At 46.2% G+C, this 20,065-nt stretch overlaps 1 protein-coding gene across 1 annotated transcript in view; it reads right to left on the reverse strand.

Annotated features, from left to right (window-relative positions):
• Window positions 1–2,063: 2,063 nt before the first annotated feature.
• The window catches only part of TTC16 (tetratricopeptide repeat domain 16), a 32,889-nt gene continuing 14,887 nt past the window's right edge, over window positions 2,064–20,065 (reverse strand). Inside the window, exons 9-14 of the mRNA XM_040405173.1 lie at window positions 13,940–14,202; window positions 12,097–12,238; window positions 11,857–12,022; window positions 4,672–4,811; window positions 3,718–3,826; window positions 2,064–2,453 (exon numbers count right to left, since the gene is read on the reverse strand). Of these exons, the coding sequence (XP_040261107.1) occupies window positions 2,295–2,453; window positions 3,718–3,826; window positions 4,672–4,811; window positions 11,857–12,022; window positions 12,097–12,238; window positions 13,940–14,202 (979 nt within the window). The 3' untranslated portion in view covers window positions 2,064–2,294. The remainder of the gene's footprint in view (window positions 2,454–3,717; window positions 3,827–4,671; window positions 4,812–11,856; window positions 12,023–12,096; window positions 12,239–13,939; window positions 14,203–20,065) is intronic.

The following is a 20,065-nucleotide window of genomic DNA, read 5'->3' on the forward strand; positions in this document are numbered from 1 at the left end:
TCCAATCCAATGCATGGTCGCTGGGACCCCACCGATCACTAGATTTGCAGCCGTGCATTGAAAACGAGTGTGAATGGAGCGGTGGTTACGCACTAACGCTCCATTCAATATGTGTGGGGCAAACAAAGACGGACGTATACAGAGCTCAGCATCCACGTTAGTAAATTAGGCCTGGCACGGCCCCCAACAACCCCCTGCTTCGCCCCCGTCCCACCCAACTGTTGAACACAGTCCAAAACTGGTTGTGTGACTAAATATTGTTGCACGGCTGGTCAAAAAAGGGATTTGCAACAATTTTTACGACTAGTCGCAAGTCCCCTAACCCATTGTCTACCAGCGCCGTACATGTACAGTGCTGGAGCGATGTTTCACGCATGCAGCGGGCGCCATGGTCGGAGGGTCTCTGCTGTTTCAAACCGCAGAGGACCGCGGCTAATGATCAGCATTATTGACGGTCACGGTCATTACAGCCTTTAGATGCCGTGATCAAGGCTTGGGGATTGGGGATGCCGGTAATTTACTCTAATAAGCTGGGTCTCTCTGAAGACACCTAGCATATTAGAACTGCAACTCTTATGTTGGCCGGCAGGTGGCAGGCCTACATAAGAAATCAGCAATACACATAATACTATAATGCTATTTGCAGTATGGTAATATTGAATTTAAAAACGTAGCGAACGTGGTAGCCTTCTGGACTGGCTACAGAAACCTAAAAAAAAATATTAAAATGTAAATCGCCCGTTTCCTCAGAATAAAAAAAAAAACAAACTTAAATAATAAAAAATATAAACATCAACGCGTCCGAGAACACCTGCGCTATTAAAATATATTAAAATATTTTTCCAATATGGCAAATGACTTAAAGGGAACCTGTCACCTGGATTTTGGGTATAGAGCTGAGGACATGGGTTGCTAGATCACTACTATCACATCCGCAATACCCAGTCCCCATAGCTCTGTGTGCTTTTATTGTGTATAAAAAAACAAATTTGATACATATGCAAACTAACCTGAGATGAGTCCTGTCCCTGACTCATCTCACATATAGGACTCATCTCAGGTTAATTTGCATATGTATGAAATTGTGCTTTTATTGTGTAAAAAAAAACGCAGAGCTATGGGGACTGGGTATTGCGGATGTGCTAGCGGCACATCGTCACGCAAAGACAATAAGCCCCCACACAGCTCATAACTATAAAAAAGTTTTTATTTTTTTCAAAGTGTTAATTTATTTTTGCAGTATTTAGACATATAAAACCTATACATATGTGGTATCGTTGTAATTATACTGATCCAGAGAACAAAGGGCACAGGTAAGTTTTGCCGCAATGGGAACGCCGTAGGGACAAAACACGTAAAACGGTGGAGGAATTGCGTATTTTTTTTTTTCCAATTCTACCCCATTTGGATATATATATTTTTTCCCCCCTTCCCACTACATTGTATGCCATATTAAACGGTGGCATTAGCAAGTACAACTTGTCCTACAAAAAACAAGCCCTTATATGGATATGTAAATGGAAAAATTAAAACAAAGTTATGACTCCAGGAAGACTGGGAAGAAAAATGAAAACGAAAAAAAGGGTTAATAAATGACCCCCACTGAATGTAGTGTTCATATGCATGACCACCGCTTCATTGACACTCTTCTTCACTGCAGGCATGCAGTAAGGGAGAATGTGGGGGGCTCTGGACCCCCATTCTAGTAATCACTGGGGGTCCCAGTGATCATATATTTATCACCTATCCTGATTTCTGGTGTCCTGGTTTTTTATGTAGGATAACCCCTGTAACCAGAATACAGATGGTGGTGCTAATGCACAAGTGACATGCTTCATTAAAGGGATATTACCATACTGTGTGATGTCAAAATGGGATAACCCCTTTAAGAAAAACTTATGTGATTGATTATATTCATGTTGATGTTAATCTATGTGTGAAGGATAATTAGAAGACAACCGGTTTCATTGCAGAATTACTGTTTTATTACCTTACCTCTAAACTCTACGACTGAGCCTTATGTTCTAAACTCTACGACTGAGCCTTATGTTTTAAAAAATAAAAAAATAAAATCAGGGTCCTAATGAAATGATGTGCAGAAATACTGTCCATAGCTTTATCCAATAAACATTTTAAAGAAAACAATAGATTGCCTCCCTCCAGTTTGTTTCTGTGATCTTGCATAGCGCCGCGGTCCTCCTGCTGCTGTGAAAGCAGTCAGGGAATGCTGGGATGTGTAGTGTCACGACGGCAGGAGAGCCGCAGATTGCAGACCGCTGATAGACTATGTCTTGCTATCTCCTGCTCATCAGTCCAAGACCAAATGTCTTCCAGTGATAAGGAGTTTGCGCGGCAGGTGCTTCCTCCTGGGGCTGCGGGGGTCCGGTGATACGAGGAGCTGTGGACCGCAGGTATCCTTGTCTGTTAAGTGCTGCTTGGATATCTGATTTAAGCTGTAGGTTCGAAAAAGTAGATTTAAAAAAAAAATAATACATTTTAAAGGGAACCGGTCACCGGGATTTTGTGTATAGAGCTGAGGACATGGGTTGCTAGATGGCCGCTAGCACATCCGCAATATCCAGTCCCCATAGCTCTGTGTGCTTTTATTGTGTAAAAAAAAAAACGATTTGATACATATGCAAATTACCCTGAGATGAGTCAGGGACAGGACACATCTCAGGTTAATTTGCATATGTATTCAATCGGTTTTTTTACACAATAAAAGCACACAGAGCTATGGGGACTGGGTATTGTGGATGTGCTAGCGGCCATCTAGCAACCCATGTCCTCAGCTCTATACACAAAATCCAGGTGACAGGTTCCCCTTAAGGCATTTTGCGCATTTTATTCCAATCCTATGTAGTGAATTTCCAAGGGCTCATTCACATGACAGTAAAAAAAAAAAACTGTCGTCACACGGCTGTTTTAGAGCCAACTAAAGTCTAGGGCTATTCACAGCCGGCGTCAGAATTTTTTTTTTGCCTATTTACACGGCCAGACGGACCCCTCTAAAAGCAATGGATCCATTTTTAAAGGCATTTTAGACAGGAGTGCACCCATCTAACTGCCTTTTAAAAATGGGCACACTGTTAAAAAAAAAACTCATCCGCTTGTATGCGTGGGGACACTCACTCCTCACTGGAGGGGGGACATTACTATGGCCACTTTGAGGACATATATAAACGGGGCAATTATAGATACTAGGGGCACTCAGGGGGGCCTTTATATGTCCAAGGGGCACTACAGAGGCCAATTATATATACTGAGGGCACTACAGGGGTTAGGATTTAAATGTAAAACATTTTTTTATTCATTTGTTTTTAATGGCCGTTCACAGAGACGTATCACGGAGGCGCTCTCCTCTTGAATGTTACTTCTAGGGGAGAATTTCTCCGTAATATGGTGCAGTACAGAGGACTCATCCTGTGGCACACAGTACCCATAGGTCTGTAGTCCCTTGTGGAGCCCCACCTTTGAGCCATTTTTAAGCATCCTTTATTTTTTTTTGTACCATTTTTATAGGCATCTTTTTTACATTTTTTATTTATTTTGTCCTATATAGAAAGCCTATAGAGGGGGAAAAGGCCATACCTACGAGAACTTTTTTTTAAAAAACATGACCCGCCCCCTCCCGCCCACCTAAAAAAAAAAAAAAAAAGTGGTTGTGTATCACTTTTCCACTGCACCATGTGAGCATACCCCATGAATGCACCTCACCTTCCTGCGCCTGACGACCATTTCTGCCACTTGCTGATCAGTCATACAAACGGCAAGATCTCTTCTGGTTCCAGGAATGGCGCCGTCTATTTCTTCACGGGTAGACTGACTGCAAAACCAGAGAAGCCATTAAAGGGGTTGTGTCACTTCAGCAAATGGCATTCATCATGTAGAGAAAGTTAATACAAGGCACTTACTAATGTATTGTGATTGTCCATATTGCCTCCTTTGCTGGCTGGCTTCATTTTTCCATCACATTATACTCTTCTCGTTTTCATGGTTACGACCACCCTGCAATCCATCAGTGGTGGTCGTGCTTGCACATTATAGGAAAAGGCACCAGCCTATGAACGTTCCCAGCCATCAGAGAGGCTTTTTCCTATAGTGTGCAAGCACAGCCACCTCTGAAGGATTGCAGGGTGGTTGTAACCATGGAAACGAGCAGTGTATAATGTGATGGAAAAATGAATCCAACCAACAAAGGAAGCAATATGGAGAATCACAATACATTAGTGAGTGCCTTGTATTAACTCTCTCTACATGATAAATGCCACTTCCTGAAGTGAGACAACCCCTTTAAAGGGAACCTGTCGCCTCCAAAAACCATCCCAAGCCACCAGCAGTACCTGACAGTAGCCAGCAGCGTGTTTCAGACAATTTTCTTCCTGCAGGCCGATGCGGCTAAAGCTCAGAAAACGTTCTTTTATCCCCTGCCGGCGCGCTGCCCCCCTGACTTCAAGCATGACTAGAGAAGCGCGCCGGCAGGGGATAAAAGAAAGTTTTCTGAGCTTTAGCCGCATCGGCCTTCAGGAAGAAAATCGTCATCTGAAACGCTCTGCTGGCTACGGTCAGGTACTGCTGGCGGCTTGGGATGGTTTTTGGAGGTGACAGGTTCCCTTTTAATCATTCATAAGAATATTGCCCACCCCAATGTTATATGGAAGGAAAACTCACGTGCTGTCTTTCCATGGAACCGGGTAACCGAGAGTCTTCCGATTTTGCCCCAGGACACATCGAGCGCCGCTGGCGAGTTTGCTGGTTAGAATTTCATGCAACGTTTTTCCAGGAAAAAAACTCATGATTGTTGGTGCGGTCTGTGAGAGTGAATAGTGACACGGTCAGAAAACGTGGTTATATATACGACGATCATCCCCTGATCTCGTCAGAGGAAAACAGAAAAACCTTTTTCTTCTTTTTTTTTTGTTTTCTATACATCCTGAAAAGATGACCATGTGAATGGATCCTAAACCAGCGCACCAACCAACGGTCCTGTTTTCTTCCTAAGTAGGATGGGGCTTAAAGGGGATGTCCCATGAAAAATATTCTACAGTTTTCAAACCAGCACCTGGATGTGAATACTTTTGTAATGGCATGTAATAAAAAAATGTATTATAGCTACTGAGCTTTTCAATGAAAGCTATCTGTATAGCGCCACCTGCTGTTTGCTCTTTTACTAATTTATGTGTCCTGCTCCCCGAGACTGAAATGCATGTTCAGTTCCATCCTTCAGCTGCAGCAGAAAGGACACACTCCCTAAGCGGACAGCCTGATATAAATCTAGCAGAAGAATTGGAGTAGGCTTGAGCGAATCGAGCTTTGGATCGTAGGGGGTGTGTCTCTGCACAGACTCACTCTATCCAATCAGTGCTGCCATTGTCAAACTGTTTAGGGACACACTAGGGGTGGGCGATATAGACGATATGAACGATATAAACTATATAAATTTGGCCAACGATAGAGATTTCGTTTATATCGCAGTAGAACATGGCATGCGCTGCTCTCGGCACTCACCATGTTCTCCTGAGCTGGCACAGTGGAGAAGGAGAGAGTCCCTCCCTCCCCACTCTGCGCGGCTGCCGCTGACCACCAATGAGAACAGACTAGGAGGAGGAGGGGAGGAACTGTGGCCACTGCGCCACCAATGAGAAAAGAGAGGAGGAGGGGAGGGACTGAATACAAACGTAGCCTGCATGTGCCGGACATATCCCATACCCGGCCTCTATTACTGCGCAACGTGATCTGCCTGAGGGGTTAATTGCGGTGGATCACGGCGCGCAGTAATAGAGGTCAGGTATGGGATATGTTTGTATTCAGGCATATTAACTATATTCATTGGTGGCGCAGTGGCCACAGCCCCTCCATTCTACTCCACCTCTTCGAAGTATTATATTAATTGCGCCCCCCCCCCCTCCACACGATTAAATCATTGGTGGCAGTGGCCCCAGGGTGGCAACTTCTGATCGGAGCCCCAGCAGTGTAATCGCGGGGCTCCGATCGGTTACCATGGCAGCCAGGACACTACTGACGCCCTGGCTGCCATGGTAACCTCCCTGCTGCTGTGTGCACTATGCACAGGGCAGCAGGGAGAGTGTGAGGTCCTAGTCACCCTAATAGAGCTCTGTTAGGGTGAATAGGACAAGGGTTCTAGCCCCTAAGGAGGCTAGTAGTTATTAAATAAAAAGTTTTAAAAAAAAAGTTTAACCCGCCCCCCCCCCCCCCCCCCCCCCGAAATATATAGCTATATATATATATCACATGCTTAAAATTATATCACAATATAGATTTTTCGGTTTTCCTTCCTTTGAGGGATATCTGGCTTTCACTGTGTTGAAGACCCATAACTGGGGCTCCACGGTTATTTTGCATATCACTGTTTCCCAGGGAGCTTTGCACTTTGGATTGCTGTGTCGAGACTCTTAAATGAGGCTCCACAGTGTTTTTTGTAGCTGGTCTCCCTAAGATCAGCTATTGTTTTGTTTTAATATAGATTTTAGGCCATATCGCCCACCCCTAGGACACTCCTCCCCCCCCCCCCCCCTTCCCAACTGGTTACCACCTCTCTGTACCCTTAACTGCGAGCAATTCATTCATAACTTCTAGCAGGAATAATAAAGGAATGTCACAGCATAGAGGCATAAGGCTACATTCACACGTCCGTGGTGTGTTGCGGACCCGCAAATTGCGGGTCCGCAACACACCAGTCCGTCACCCCCATAGAAATGCCTATTCTTGTCCGCAAGCTGCGGACAAGAATAGGACATGCTCTATCTTTTTGCGGAGCTGCGGACCCAAAATCGGGGCCGCGCTTCGCAATTGCGGCTGCAGACAGCACACTGTGTGCTGTCCGCAACCATTCCGTCCCCATAGAGAATGAATGGGTCCGCACCCTGCATCTTTTTTGGGTCCTTCCCTTCCTTGCTGTCTGGGGGACTTGACCTGGAAAATGAAAAATTAGGGCCTTGATAACCACCTCTTGGAACTGGAGGAAAGTTCCCGTGTGGCCTGCAGATTGAAATAGCACGTACACATAGCACATTGCCATCTGTACAATGTGTAGGGCCAGCTTTTTGTACCACACTTTTGTTTTTTGTGTGGCACTGTAGGGCTTCAGAAGTTGATCTGCAAGATCCACCCCTCCCATGTGCTTATTGTAGTCCAGGAAGCAAACTGGTTTAGGGGTAGTGGTTGTGGTACCTCGTACATGAGCAGGGGAGCTGGCGTTAGTGTGAATGGTGGTCAGTACAAGGACGTCCCTCTTGTACTTAACCACCAGCATGTTCTCATGGAGGAGAGCCTGATTTCACCATTCTCAGTGGTTGCCCTACCAGGGATCTAGGGAGGCCTCTCTGATTTTTGCACACAGTACCTCTGGCAGTTAGGGACCTGAATAGGGGTATGCTGGTATAATAGTTATCCACATAGAGATGGTAACCCTTATCCAGCAATGGGTGCAGTAAGTCCCACACAATCTTCCCACTAACTCCTAGGAGGATGGGGGGGCATTCTGGGGGTTCTATGCGGGAATCTCTTCCTTCATAAACACGGAATTTGTGAGTGTACCCGGAGCTACAGTCACAGTGTTTGTATATTTTTATGCCATACCTTACCCGTTTGCTATGCAGGTACTGGCGGAATCTAACCCTCCCTTTGAACAGTAACAGGGACTCATCTACACATACATTTTTATCTGGGTTGTACACCTCAGCAAACTAGGTGCTGAAGTGGCCAATGACGGGCCTAACTTTGAAATGTCGGGCACTGTGCATCGTCATTGTAGTGTAGGAATTTCCGAATTGAATCAAATCGATTCCGGGTCATGGTCTGACTGTAAATTGGAGTCTGGTAGAAAATGTCCGAACTCCAATATTGCCTGTATTGCAGCACGAGTCCCCAAAATGTCATCACCTCTGCTGCACTTACTGGGGTCCAACCTAGGAGTCTAGCATATGGCGAAGTAGGGTTCTGGGAAATAAATTGCTGGGCATAAAAATTTGTTTGGGTCACCATCAAATTTATAAAATCTTCTGAGAAAAAGATTTTGAAAAAATCAATTTCTGTGAAGTCTGTGCAGTCAATTTGGATTCCAGAGTTTCCCACAAACTCTGGAATTTGGGGCTGGTAATCGTCAGGGGGTGGGGTCCATAAGGCTCCATTTACACATCCGCAATTCTGTTCTGCATTTTGCAGAACGGAATTGCGGACCCATTCATTTCTATGGGGCCACACTATGTGCTGTCCGGATCCGGAAATGCGGATCCGCACTTCCGGGTACGCAATTCTGTTCCCGAAAAAAATAGAACATTATAGTGCCGGCGATGTGCGGCCCACAAAATGCCGAACGCACATTGCCGGTGTCCGTGTTTTGCGGATCCGTGGATCTGCAAAACACATACGGATGTGTGAATGGACCCTAAGGGTTCACTCTGGGTGGCTTCCTCCTCTGCTACCCTGGGGCACCTTCTAGAGGGTCCCTCATCAGCGGATGATGATGAGGGGGTAGAGGAAAGGAGGAAAGTGGCATCCTCTTCTCCCTCACTAGCTGACTCAGTATCGGAGGCAAGGATGGCGTATGCCTCTTCAGCTGAGTATACTCGTTGGGATTTTTATTTTATTGGGGTGTGATGTGTGAAACGTGTAAAACTTTATTTAGTGTGAGGGGTGTGTATGTAGTGTTTTCACACGTGAAGGGGCTTGTAATAAATTTGAAATGAAATTTAGAAGAAAAGTTGTAAAAAAAAAAGTATTTTCTGCAACAAAAAAAAAGTCTTTACTGCACAAAAAAAGTCTTTTCTGCAACAAAAAAAAAAACTTGCAGTGCAAACTGAGCAGACGCAATCAGTAATGGACACTACTGATTGGTGCTCAGTGGTTGCAAAATGCACGAACGCAGATGGTGCGTTCGTGCAAAAACCTAAACTCACACTAACTGAAATTTATATCTATCTCTAACTACCACTAACTGCAGGTCTTTTTTCACACGGTCTTTTTTCACACCAAAAAAAAAAATGTGCAGATGCTACTGAGCACACTACTGATCAGTGCTCTGCAGCACGCACGCACACAGATCGTGCGTGCGTGCGTGCAAAAACTGTAGTATAAAAATTCACTACAGTGCTCTGCAAAATGCACGCACGCAGATGGTGTGTTCCTGCAAAAACCTAAACTCACACTAAGGCCTCATGCACTCGACCGTTGTGTGTTTTGCGGTCTGCAAATCGCAGATCCGCAAAACACGGATGGCGTCCGTGTGCGTTCCGCAATTTGCAGAACGGCACGGACAGCCTTTGATATAACTGCCTATTCTTGTCCGCAAAGCACAGACAAGAATAGGACAGGTTATATTTTTTTGCGGACCACGGAACAGAGCAACGGATACGGACAGTACACGGAGTGCTGTCCGCATCTTTTGCGGCCCCATTGAAGTAAATGGGTCCGCACCCGAGCCACAAAAACTGCAGCTCGGATGCGGACCACAACAACGGTCGTGTGCATGAGGCCTAACTGAAATTTATATATATATATATATATATATATATATATATATATAAAGTTACTACCACTAACTGCAGATCTTTTTTTCACACCAAAAAAAAAGTAAAAAAAAAACAATAACCTAAAAAATGTGCAGATGCTACAGAGCACACTACTGATCGGTGCTCTGCAACACGCAAGAGACAGGGACGAGGGTGGTTTAGGGATCTGGAACAGCTGCAAATGAAAAAAAAAAATCGGTGCAGCTATTCCAGATGTTCTTCTTCTTTCTTCTTCTTTTCAGCAGGAAAGGGGTTAAATCGCTGTGGTGTGCACCAGATGTCCCAGCAAGCCAACAAGCAGAGAAGCACAGAACCTCTCTCCATGCAGTCACCAGCTAGAATGGCTGCATGCAGGAAAGTTCTGCCTCTTCCTGTGCAGCTATAGCGCTGCCATTGGCTGGAGCATTGTTCTAGCCAATAGCAGCGCTGGCAGGGGACCCAAAACACTGGTGTCCCCTGCCTCACATCGGAGGTGACTGGTGCTGACTTGTTCAGCACCTACCACCTAACCCTGACCTCCTCCCTCCCCGATACCTCTGACAGCTTCCTGCACTGCGATGTGCTGGTCTCATTGATCGGCCAATCGCAGCCCTTGGAGCTGCAGGGGGGCGGTGCGGCACCATGCTGCCCTTACTCGGCATGGCTGCCTGCCAGTAAGAGCAGGCATGGTGCCCCGACTCCCCCCCCCCCCCCCCCCCGATCGTTCCCCAGAGCCCCGCGGACCTTGCGCCGTACATGTACGGCGCTGGGCGTTAAGTCACGTCCGGTTGCGCTGTACATGTACATAAGGATCGAAAGGAGTCTGGCCATGATGAATGATAATCTATAGTATTAAAGGAAATGTGTCATCAGAAAAAGACCTGTTGTTCAAATCATATTAGCCACCTAACTGTTCTGCCAGGGCTGGGCCCAAGAAGAAGAGGAAGGGGGAAGGGCTGCTTTAGATGCTGATATCTCTTCAATGGTAGCAGTTAGAAGCCTGCAACTGGTCTTGTTTGAAAGATGGCATTCCACATATAAGACCAAAATGACAGCATTAGTCCAAGCTAAAGAGAGATATCACTGTTAGAAATCGATTTAGGAATAATTGTGGTAAAACCTGCTTTTACTTTCACTTTCAGCTGTATTCACTGCATCCCGATTTCTAACAGTGATATCTTCCCATGTACTGAAGATATTGCTGTTGTTCTGGCATTGGAATGTCAGATTTCAAACAATACAAAGTCCATATCTCTAGCTGGTACTAAACCAGAGATATGAGCAGTATGTCTAATCTGTGCCCTGAGCTGTATGCAGCCCGGCTCAGGCAGAGCGATATTGATGACACCGGCCCCTGATAGGCTTTAGTCCTAGTTCCTGTAGCCTATTAGAGGAAACAGTGAGCCAGGGAGACATCGCTCCCGTGCCCCGTCACAGCATTCAACTGCATTGCGGTCCTGAGTACAGTGATGCAGTTGAATATGCAGAGATGAGCTCTTCCACAATTGAAGCGTTTGTTGCTCATGGCCCTTGAGCTGCCCCCCCTCTTGCCTGTACCTGGTGCTGCCTGAGGCAGTTGCCTCACCTCGTCTCATTGGCAGTGCACCTGCTCCTGACCATTGTGTTTATGGCCCATGGTGGTTGCTGTAAAGCAGATCTCTAAACACTGTTAAGAACAGCTCGGGCAAGATGGCCGCCCACATAATCATGTTAAAGTGTAACTGTCATTCTTTTTTTTTTTTTTGTAATGTGTAGAGGCAGTGATACTGACCATTTTTGTAATATACTTTAATTACTAAAATCGTACATTTCTATGAGAAAAATAGCTCTAAAGTGGCCCATTGTGAGCCTTAGCAACACTCCTGTCTTCTGTTTACATAACTGTGGTGACTTGCTCAATACTGACTGTGTTATGTAAACAGAAGACAGGAGTGTTGCTAAGGCTCACAATGGGCCACTTTAGAGCTATTTTTCTAATAGAAATGTACGATTTTAGTAATTAAAGTATATTGCAAAAATTAGCAGTGTCACTGCCCCTACACGTTACAAAAATAAAAAAAGAATGATAGTTACACTTTAAGTAGAATTTAAAAATTCTGCAATCATAAAATAAAAACAGAATAGAAAAAAGGATGTGAGCCGCCATCTGGTTTTAACTGGCAGAAAAAACAATTTTGGTGACACATTCCCTTTAAAAACCATGTGATCAATGGAAATCTGCTGCCTTGTGGCTGGGAAGAGTACATCGGGGTACTTTGATATTGTGGGAAATATCTGTTTGCTTTTCTCCTTTACAATGGAGCAAAACATTTATTGTACTGGTGGAATATTTTTACGTCTTTCGTACCTCTTCGCTTTTTGGGTTGAGCAGAACAGAGATGACGGCGTCCTCTTGAGCGCCTGTGGTGTTCTGTACCGAGCGCCTGACTTTGGCTCTGTGGAGATATAGTTGGGGAAGCAAGGGATGTTTCATGATGGCCTCCGAGAAGTGGCGCTCAGCTTGCCGGTACTGCCTGCATCGGGGATGAGAGCGGTCAGAAATAGTACATGACAATGGAAGGTCTATGTGACCTGTAGGTCTACCCACTTCTGACTCTGAGCCTGCAGTCCTATCTCATCTAGGAGCTTAGCAATTCGAGTCCTGATGCCCCAGTCTTCTTCATCCAGGTCAAATGCCTGCTGATAATCCGCCAGGGCAAAGACGAGCTCCCCCAGCTGGAAGAAACAGTCTAATGGTGGTAAAAAAACAAAAAAGTTAATATAGAAGAAGCAGATATCTACCACCTGTACAAACAACTAAGGGCATCTGTCAGCAGTTTTGTACCTATGAAACTGGCTGACCTGTTACATGTGCTCTTGGCAGCTGAAGGCATCTGTGTTGGTCCCATGTTCATATGTGCCCGCATTACTGAGAAAAATTATGTTTTAATATATGCAAATGAGCCTCTAGGAGCAACGGGGGCGTTACCATTACACCTAGAGACTCTGCTCTCCCTGCAGCTGCGGTGCCCTCTGCAGTTTGATTGACAGGGCCAGGTGTAATGATGTTTTCATTGGCTGGTCCTGTCAAAGTGCAGAGGGCGCAGCAATTGCAGAGAGAGCTGGGCCTCTAAGTGTAACGGCAACTCCCCCGTTGCTCCTAGAAGCTCATTTTTCTCAGTAATGCCGGGCATATGTACATGGGACCAACACAGATGCCTTTAGCTTCCAAGGGCACTTGCAACAGGTCAGCCAGTTTCATAGGTACAATACTGCTGACAGATGCCATTTAAAGGGAGTGCGTTATTGGAAAATTACCTATTGTTTAAATCAAGTTTTTACGTTAAACATATATATATTTTTTTTTTTGTTGAATTTGTTAGAAATTTTTCAAGTTCCTATTTCTTGTTTAAAACATAATCCTAAAATCCTGAAGTTTTTGCACTGGTCACTACACCTAAAATATGTCAAAGACTTCCCGTTCTTTGAGAGCTGCCACCACGGGCCACAGACACGATGGACTGGAGAGGACCCCGGGAGAATTTTCTAGGCATGCTCTGTGACCTGTGCAGTGGGTCAGGAGGGAGAAGATAAGCTGTGATATCACTTACTGTGAATGGTGGATTCTGTCTTATCTATATAGGTGATATCTGACATTGTAATCCTGACTGTGATGATAATGAGATGACTGTGAAAAAGTGATGCGTACAGAATAAGAATTGGCGCCTATTATCAGGCTTAGTGGCCAGTGTGTAAACTTCAGAATTTTCAATGTTTTTGTTGTCTTAAATATATCTAGTAACATGGAAAATTAAAAGAAAATTCACCAAAAATATGGGACTAACAGAGACAGACGATCTCTGTACTTGGGAGTTCCATAAAAGCGAATCGAGTGGTTGCAGCGTCGGACTGAAGTCCCTTCGGACCTCCAGAGGAAATTATTCTGAAGGCCCACCCTCTGTGTATATAGGACCTTAATGGCCTTGTTATATTAGGGGTCCAATATTGTCAGAGCTTGGGCGCACCGGAGGATCCTCTGGTACTCTGGTGGGCCAGTACGACCCCAAGTGGTGGTCACACATGTGCACTACCACTCCAACTCCATTCACACAGAGGACTCAGGATCCTTGCTTTGTGATTAGTGGGGGACCTGACCACCAGGTCTGCTCACAGGTAGGTAGGAGGGGTACTTGGTTTTTCCAAAATACCCAAAAAATTGGCTTAAAAAATTGTCTTAAGCCTGAATCAGTCTGCTGTATAAAAATGTCCATGTTGCGACCACAACATGGGCACAGTTTTCAATGCGCAGTGAAGTCCGTGTAGGACATGGCGACAGTTGTGTCCAATGATCTCTAGGTCTGTGAGCAAAGCATGCCCTGAGGGTCCATGTAGACAAACATTGTGAAATGCACTGTTCACTTCTATGAGTCCATGTGCAGTGAATCGCTCACCTCCTCTGTTCATATAAAGCTCTTTTTTGGTCCTGTCCCCGTTCAGCGCTTTGTTCAGGAGCAGCGCCCCCTCTTGGTAGAAGCCCTTCATGTAGCAATGCACGGCAAAGTCGTTGTAGGTGAGAAGTAGCTGGTTTTCAGCCTCCGTATGTAAGTTCATGCCTTCGCTGCCAGATCTGCCCTCTGCATTGCAAAGCTGCATGGCCCGTACAAAATCATCCACTGCGGAGCTGAAATCACTTAGCTTCCTGTACACTGTACCTCTGAAAGTCAAGTTCAGAGATAGACTAAACATTTTAGAAGGAATGAAGAGAGGGATACAGTTGCAAAACTGATAAAGAAGTCATTGAGGTTTACAGAAGAGTTTTCTATGACCTGTGCAGAGGTGATTGTGCAGGGAGGGGGATGAGATGAGCTGTGACCTCACCTATTGTTTATGGTGAATCATGTGTTATCTAAATACATAAGTGTACATTGTCATGGTCTTACCTTCTTGCTGTTCTCCTTCGTTTGACATATGCTGGCGGCCATCTTGGTTTCTGGGTTTCTTGTAGCCTCCCACCCTGCGGCTCCTCCTTCCCACTGGGAGGAGCTGGATGCCTAGCTCATATATATAGGAGGTCTGTGGCTTCAGTTCCTTGCTTGGTCCTCCTGTGTTCACATGCTTCTAGACTGCTGCTGCTTCTGGTTCCTGATCCTGGTTTCGTCCGACTACCCTGCTGGTTCCTGATCCTGGTTTCGTCCGACTACCCTGCTGGTTCCTGATCCTGGCTTTGTCTGACTACCCTGCTGGTTCCTGATCCTGGCTTCGTCTGACTACCCTTCTGGTTCCTGACCTCTGGCTTCGCAAAGACTCTGCTTCGGTTTCGCCATCCGTTTGGACTTTTGCTTTACAGCTTTATTTTCAATAAAGCCTTCTTATTTTCACTTATCCCTTGTTGTACGTCTGGTTCATGGTTCCGTGACATTAGGACCAAGCCATGAATTCTGACGGTACAGGGCCATCCTCGCTACCCACGCTGGTTGCCAGACTTGATCAGCAGGATCACCTGTTGGGTCGGTTCGCTGTGGCGTTGCAAGCCCTGCTTGAACGCACGGCTCATTTCGCTCCCGTTGCCGATGGGTCGGTTGTCGCTCCTGGGCCCGCTCCTACTGCCGCTCCGGTTGTTGCGCCAGAGTCTACCCCGACACCTGTGGTTGCTCCTGCGGTGTTTCGGGGTACGACCGGTTCTGCCCCTCTTCCACAGCGCTTTGGGGGAGAGCCAACTCAGTGCCGAGGTTTCCTTAACCAGGTGGGCATTTATTTCGAGTTGCTGCCACATGCCTTTCCCACTGAGAGATCAAAGGTGGGCTTCTTGATCTCGCTGCTCTCGGACAAGGCCTTGGCCTGGGCCAGCCCTTTATGGGAGAACAACAATCCGGTGGTTGCCGAGTTTTCCGGTTTTGTTGCTTCTCTTCGGAAGGTATTCGATGTGCCGGCTCGTGCTGCCTCTGCTGCGAAGCTCCTTATGTCCATCAGACAGGGTTCACGATCCATAGCTGAATACGCCATTGAGTTTCGTACCCTGGCAGCAGAGGTGGGCTGGAATAATGAGGCTCTGGTCGCTGCTTTCTCTCATGGTCTCTCGGATGCCTTGAAGGATGAGGTTGCAGCTAAGGACCTACCAGTGGAGCTCGAGTCTCTTATTTCTTTCCTGATTTTGATTGACACCAGACTCAGGGAGAGACCTTCCTTTAAGGAGAGCCTGCGGAGGTTTTCCAACAGATTGGCGCCTACGTTTGCTGTCCCATCCGTGCCTCCCTCTCCTCCCACGCCTCCTGGGGATGACTTGTCTGGGGGTGAACCCATGCAGCTGGGGTTTGCTCGCCTGTCCGAGGGGGAGAGGGTACTCCGGAAACGCGAGGGCCGATGCATGTACTGTGGTCTCGGTGGGCATTTTCGTTTGGCATGTCCGAACCGTCCGGGAAACGCTCGCACCTGAGATCCTGTCGGGGGCAGATCTTGGGTGGAGTCTCCTCGTGTTGACAAACCACTGATCACTGTTGTCCTCTCCTGGGTCGGGGGCTCGGTGACGACCCAGGCGTTGGTGGACTCTGGTGCTGGTGGTTTGTTCATTGATAATGTGTTCGCTGCCGCCAATTCCATTCCTCTGCAGGCTCGAGGTTCCCCACTGGCTCTTGAGGCGATAGACGGCAGACCCCTTCTGCCGCCACACGTGACTCATGAGACCCTTCCAGTGGGGATAGCCATTGGTGCCGTTCACAGAGAGTCGGTCTGCCTCCAGGTTATTTCGTCTCCACACTACTCGGTGGTCTTGGGGTACCCCTGGCTCCGGAAGCATAATCCAACTTTCGATTGGAGATCGGCCGAGATCCTCTCGTGGTCACCGCAGTGTGGGGCTAGTTGCATCCATGGGTCTGTCAAGTTGCTGTGTACTTCCTCGGACTCTCTGTTGCCTCCTGAATACGAGGAGTACCGGGATGTATTCGATAAGGTGCGCGCGGTTGCCCTACCTCCGCACCGCCCATACGATTGTGCCATAGAGTTACAATCTGGTGCCGTTCCTCCTCGTGGCAAAGTCTATCCACTGTCGGTAGCGGAGAATGAGGCCATGGAGGAGTACGTGAGAGAGGCGCTTTCACGCGGACACATTCGCAAATCCTCGTCCCCAGCAGGGTAAACCCGGTAGCCTATGCCCTTGCGCTTCCTCCTGGCATGCGGATCTCCAACGTGTTTCATGTCTCCCTGTTGAAGCCACTGGTGTGTAATCGTTTCACTTCCTCGGTTCCTCGGCCTCGTCCGGTCCAAGTGGGTAATCGTGAGGAGTATGAGGTGAGCAATATCCTGGACTCACGCCTGGTCCGCGGTCGGGTGCAGTTTTTGGTCCATTGGTGTGGTTATGGTCCAGAGGAGCGTTCCTGGGTTCCCTCCGCAGATGTCCATGCTCCTGCCTTGCTCTGAGCCTTCCACGCACGCTTCCCTCAGAAACCGTTCTTTACTCCGCGGAGGAGGGGCCCTTGAGGGGGAGGTACTGTCATGGTCTTACCTTCTTGCTGTTCTCCTTCGTTTGACATATGCTGGCGGCCATCTTGGTTTCTGGGTTTCTTGTAGCCTCCCACCCTGCGGCTCCTCCTTCCCACTGGGAGGAGCTGGATGCCTAGCTCATATATATAGGAGGTCTGTGGCTTCAGTTCCTTGCTTGGTCCTCCTGTGTTCACATGCTTCTAGACTGCTGCTGCTTCTGGTTCCTGATCCTGGTTTCGTCCGACTACCCTGCTGGTTCCTGATCCTGGTTTCGTCCGACTACCCTGCTGGTTCCTGATCCTGGCTTCGTCTGACTACCCTGCTGGTTCCTGATCCTGGCTTCGTCTGACTACCCTTCTGGTTCCTGACCTCTGGCTTCGCAAAGACTCTGCTTCGGTTTCGCCATCCGTTTGGACTTTTGCTTTACAGCTTTATTTTCAATAAAGCCTTCTTATTTTCACTTATCCCTTGTTGTACGTCTGGTTCATGGTTCCGTGACATACATATTGTGTATGACAGATCTATATGTAAGTATTATCTAGTGTAGAAAAGAACTTTAGCACTTCAAGGAATTTTCCAAGATTCAAAACGTGATTTATTTATAAGCCGCTTGTACATACAGTTGCAAGAAAAAGTATGTGAACCCCTTGGAATGATATAGATTTCTGCACAAATTGGTCATAAAATGTGATCTGATCTTCATCTAAGTCACAACAACAGACGATCACAGTCTGCTTAAACTAATAACACACAAAGAATTAAATGTTACCATGTTTTTATTGAACACACCATGTAAACATTCACAGTGCAGGTGGAAAAAGTATGTGAACCCCTAGACTAATTACATCTCCAAGAGCTAATTGGAGTGAGGTGTCAGCCAACTGGAGTCCAATCAATGAGATGAGATTGGAGGTGTTGGTTACAGCTGCCCTGCCCTATAAAAAACACACACCAGTTCTGGGTTTGCTTTTCACAAGAAGCATTGCCTGATGTGAATGATACCTCGCACAAAAGAGCTCTCAGAAGACCTACGATTAAGAATTGTTGACTTGCATAAAGCTGGAAAGGGTTATAAAAGTATCTCCAAAAGCCTTGCTGTTTATCAGTCCATGGTAAGACAAATTGTCTATAAATTGAGAAAGTTCAGCACTGCTGCTACTCTCCCTAGGAGTGGCCGTCCTGCAAAGATGACTGCAAGAGCACAGCGCAGACTGCTCAATGAGGTGAAGAAGAATCCTAGAGTGTCAGCTAAAGACTTACAAAAGTCTCTGGCATATACTAACATCCCTGTTAGCAAATCTACGATACAAAAAACACTAAACAAGAATGGATTTCATGGGAGGATACCACAGAGGAAGCCACTGCTGTCCAAAAAAACATTGCTGCACGTTTACAGTTTGCACAAGAGAACCTGGATGTCCCACAGCAGTACTGGCAAAATATTCTGTGGACAGATGAAACCAAAGTTGAGTTGTTTGGAAGAAACACACACCACTATGTGTGGAGAAAAAGAGGCAAAGCACATTAACATCAAAACCTCATCCCAATTGTGAAGTATGGTGGTGGGGGCATCATGGTTTGGGGCTGCTTTGCTGCGTCAGGGCCTGGACGGATTGCTATCATCGAAGGAAAAATGAATTCCCAAGTTTATCAAGACATTTTGCAGGAGAACTTAAGGCCATCTGTCCACAAGCTGAAGCTCAACAGAAGATGGGTGTTGCAATAGGACAACGACCCAAAGCATAGAAGTAAATCAACAACAGAATGGCTTAAACAGAAGAAAATACACCTTCTGGAGTGGCCCAGTCAGAGTCCTGACCTCAACCTGATGAAGATGCTGTGGCATCTGGTGAGCTGTTTGTGAGTCGGCCTTATGCTCCTGTAATTTGCCCACTGGCTCCTGGTATCGCCCATACGGCTCAGGTAGGAGAGTGTTAGGTCCCGGGCTACTTGAGAAACCTTGGCGTGGTGCCCGGGCTTAGACATGTTCTACACCGTAGAACATGTTGACTAATCTCTCAATTTTAAAATCAGTTTGAGGGTTTAGTGAGACTACAGAGTGCACCTGTGTTTGTTATTGTTTTGTTATATTGTTATATCAATTATGACATCCGCACTTGTTACCTTGTGTAGGATGTCTATTGTGGTACTTGTGGTTCGCCGCGGGCATCCTCCACCGTATGCATTTTGCTGGGGATTGCCATTAGCAACGGGCCACAAGTGCAGGATTTGCTCCCCTATATATATGCACAACTGCATGTGGGTTCGAGCTCCTCCTGCTAATGCCAACCTGTCTTCTTAGTTTGTAGATGCTGTGGCATGACCTCAAGAAAGCGATTCACACCAGACATCCCAAGAATATTGCTGAACTTAAACACTTCTGTAAAGAGGAATGGTCAAGAATTACTCCTGACCGTTGTGCACGTCTGATCTGCAACTACAGGAAGCGTTTGGTTGAAGTTATTGCTGCCAAAGGAGGTTCACCCAGTTATTAAATCCAAGGGTTCACATACCTTTTCCACCTGCACTGTGAATGTTTACTTGGTGTGTTCAATAAAAACATGGTAACATTTAATTCTTTGTGTGTTATTAGTTTAAGCAGACTGTGATGGTCTATTGTTGTGACTTAGATGAAGATCAGATCACATTTTATGACCAATTTGTGCAGAAATCCATATCATTCCAAAGGGTTCACATACTTTTTCTTGCAACTGTAAATCACATTTTGCTTCTTGAAGTGCTGGGGTCTTTTTTTTCTACACTATATGGATAGGGTGGGAACCTTACTTCAGATATAGTGTGCCACAAGATTCATATTGACATTTTTAGGATGATCTGTCATTGTAATACTGCCTGCGGTGATAATGAGATGACTGCTGAGAAGTGATCTCTACAGAACATAAAGTGTCAGACTAGTGGCCAGAGTTAAAACTGCAGAATTTTTAATTATTTAGATGGCACGGAAAATTAAAAGAAAAACTGGATGCTAAATCCGTCTCTATTCCGTCTCTATTCTATGTCCCTGTGAACTAGATATATTTAGGCAGAATCTATGTGTCCACTGGCTCATCAATGACACATGTGCTCAATTATAGTTAAAG

The sequence above is a fragment of the Bufo bufo genome, chromosome 8 (assembly GCF_905171765.1).
Source record: "Bufo bufo chromosome 8, aBufBuf1.1, whole genome shotgun sequence".
NCBI classification, from domain to species: Eukaryota; Metazoa; Chordata; class Amphibia; order Anura; family Bufonidae; genus Bufo; species Bufo bufo.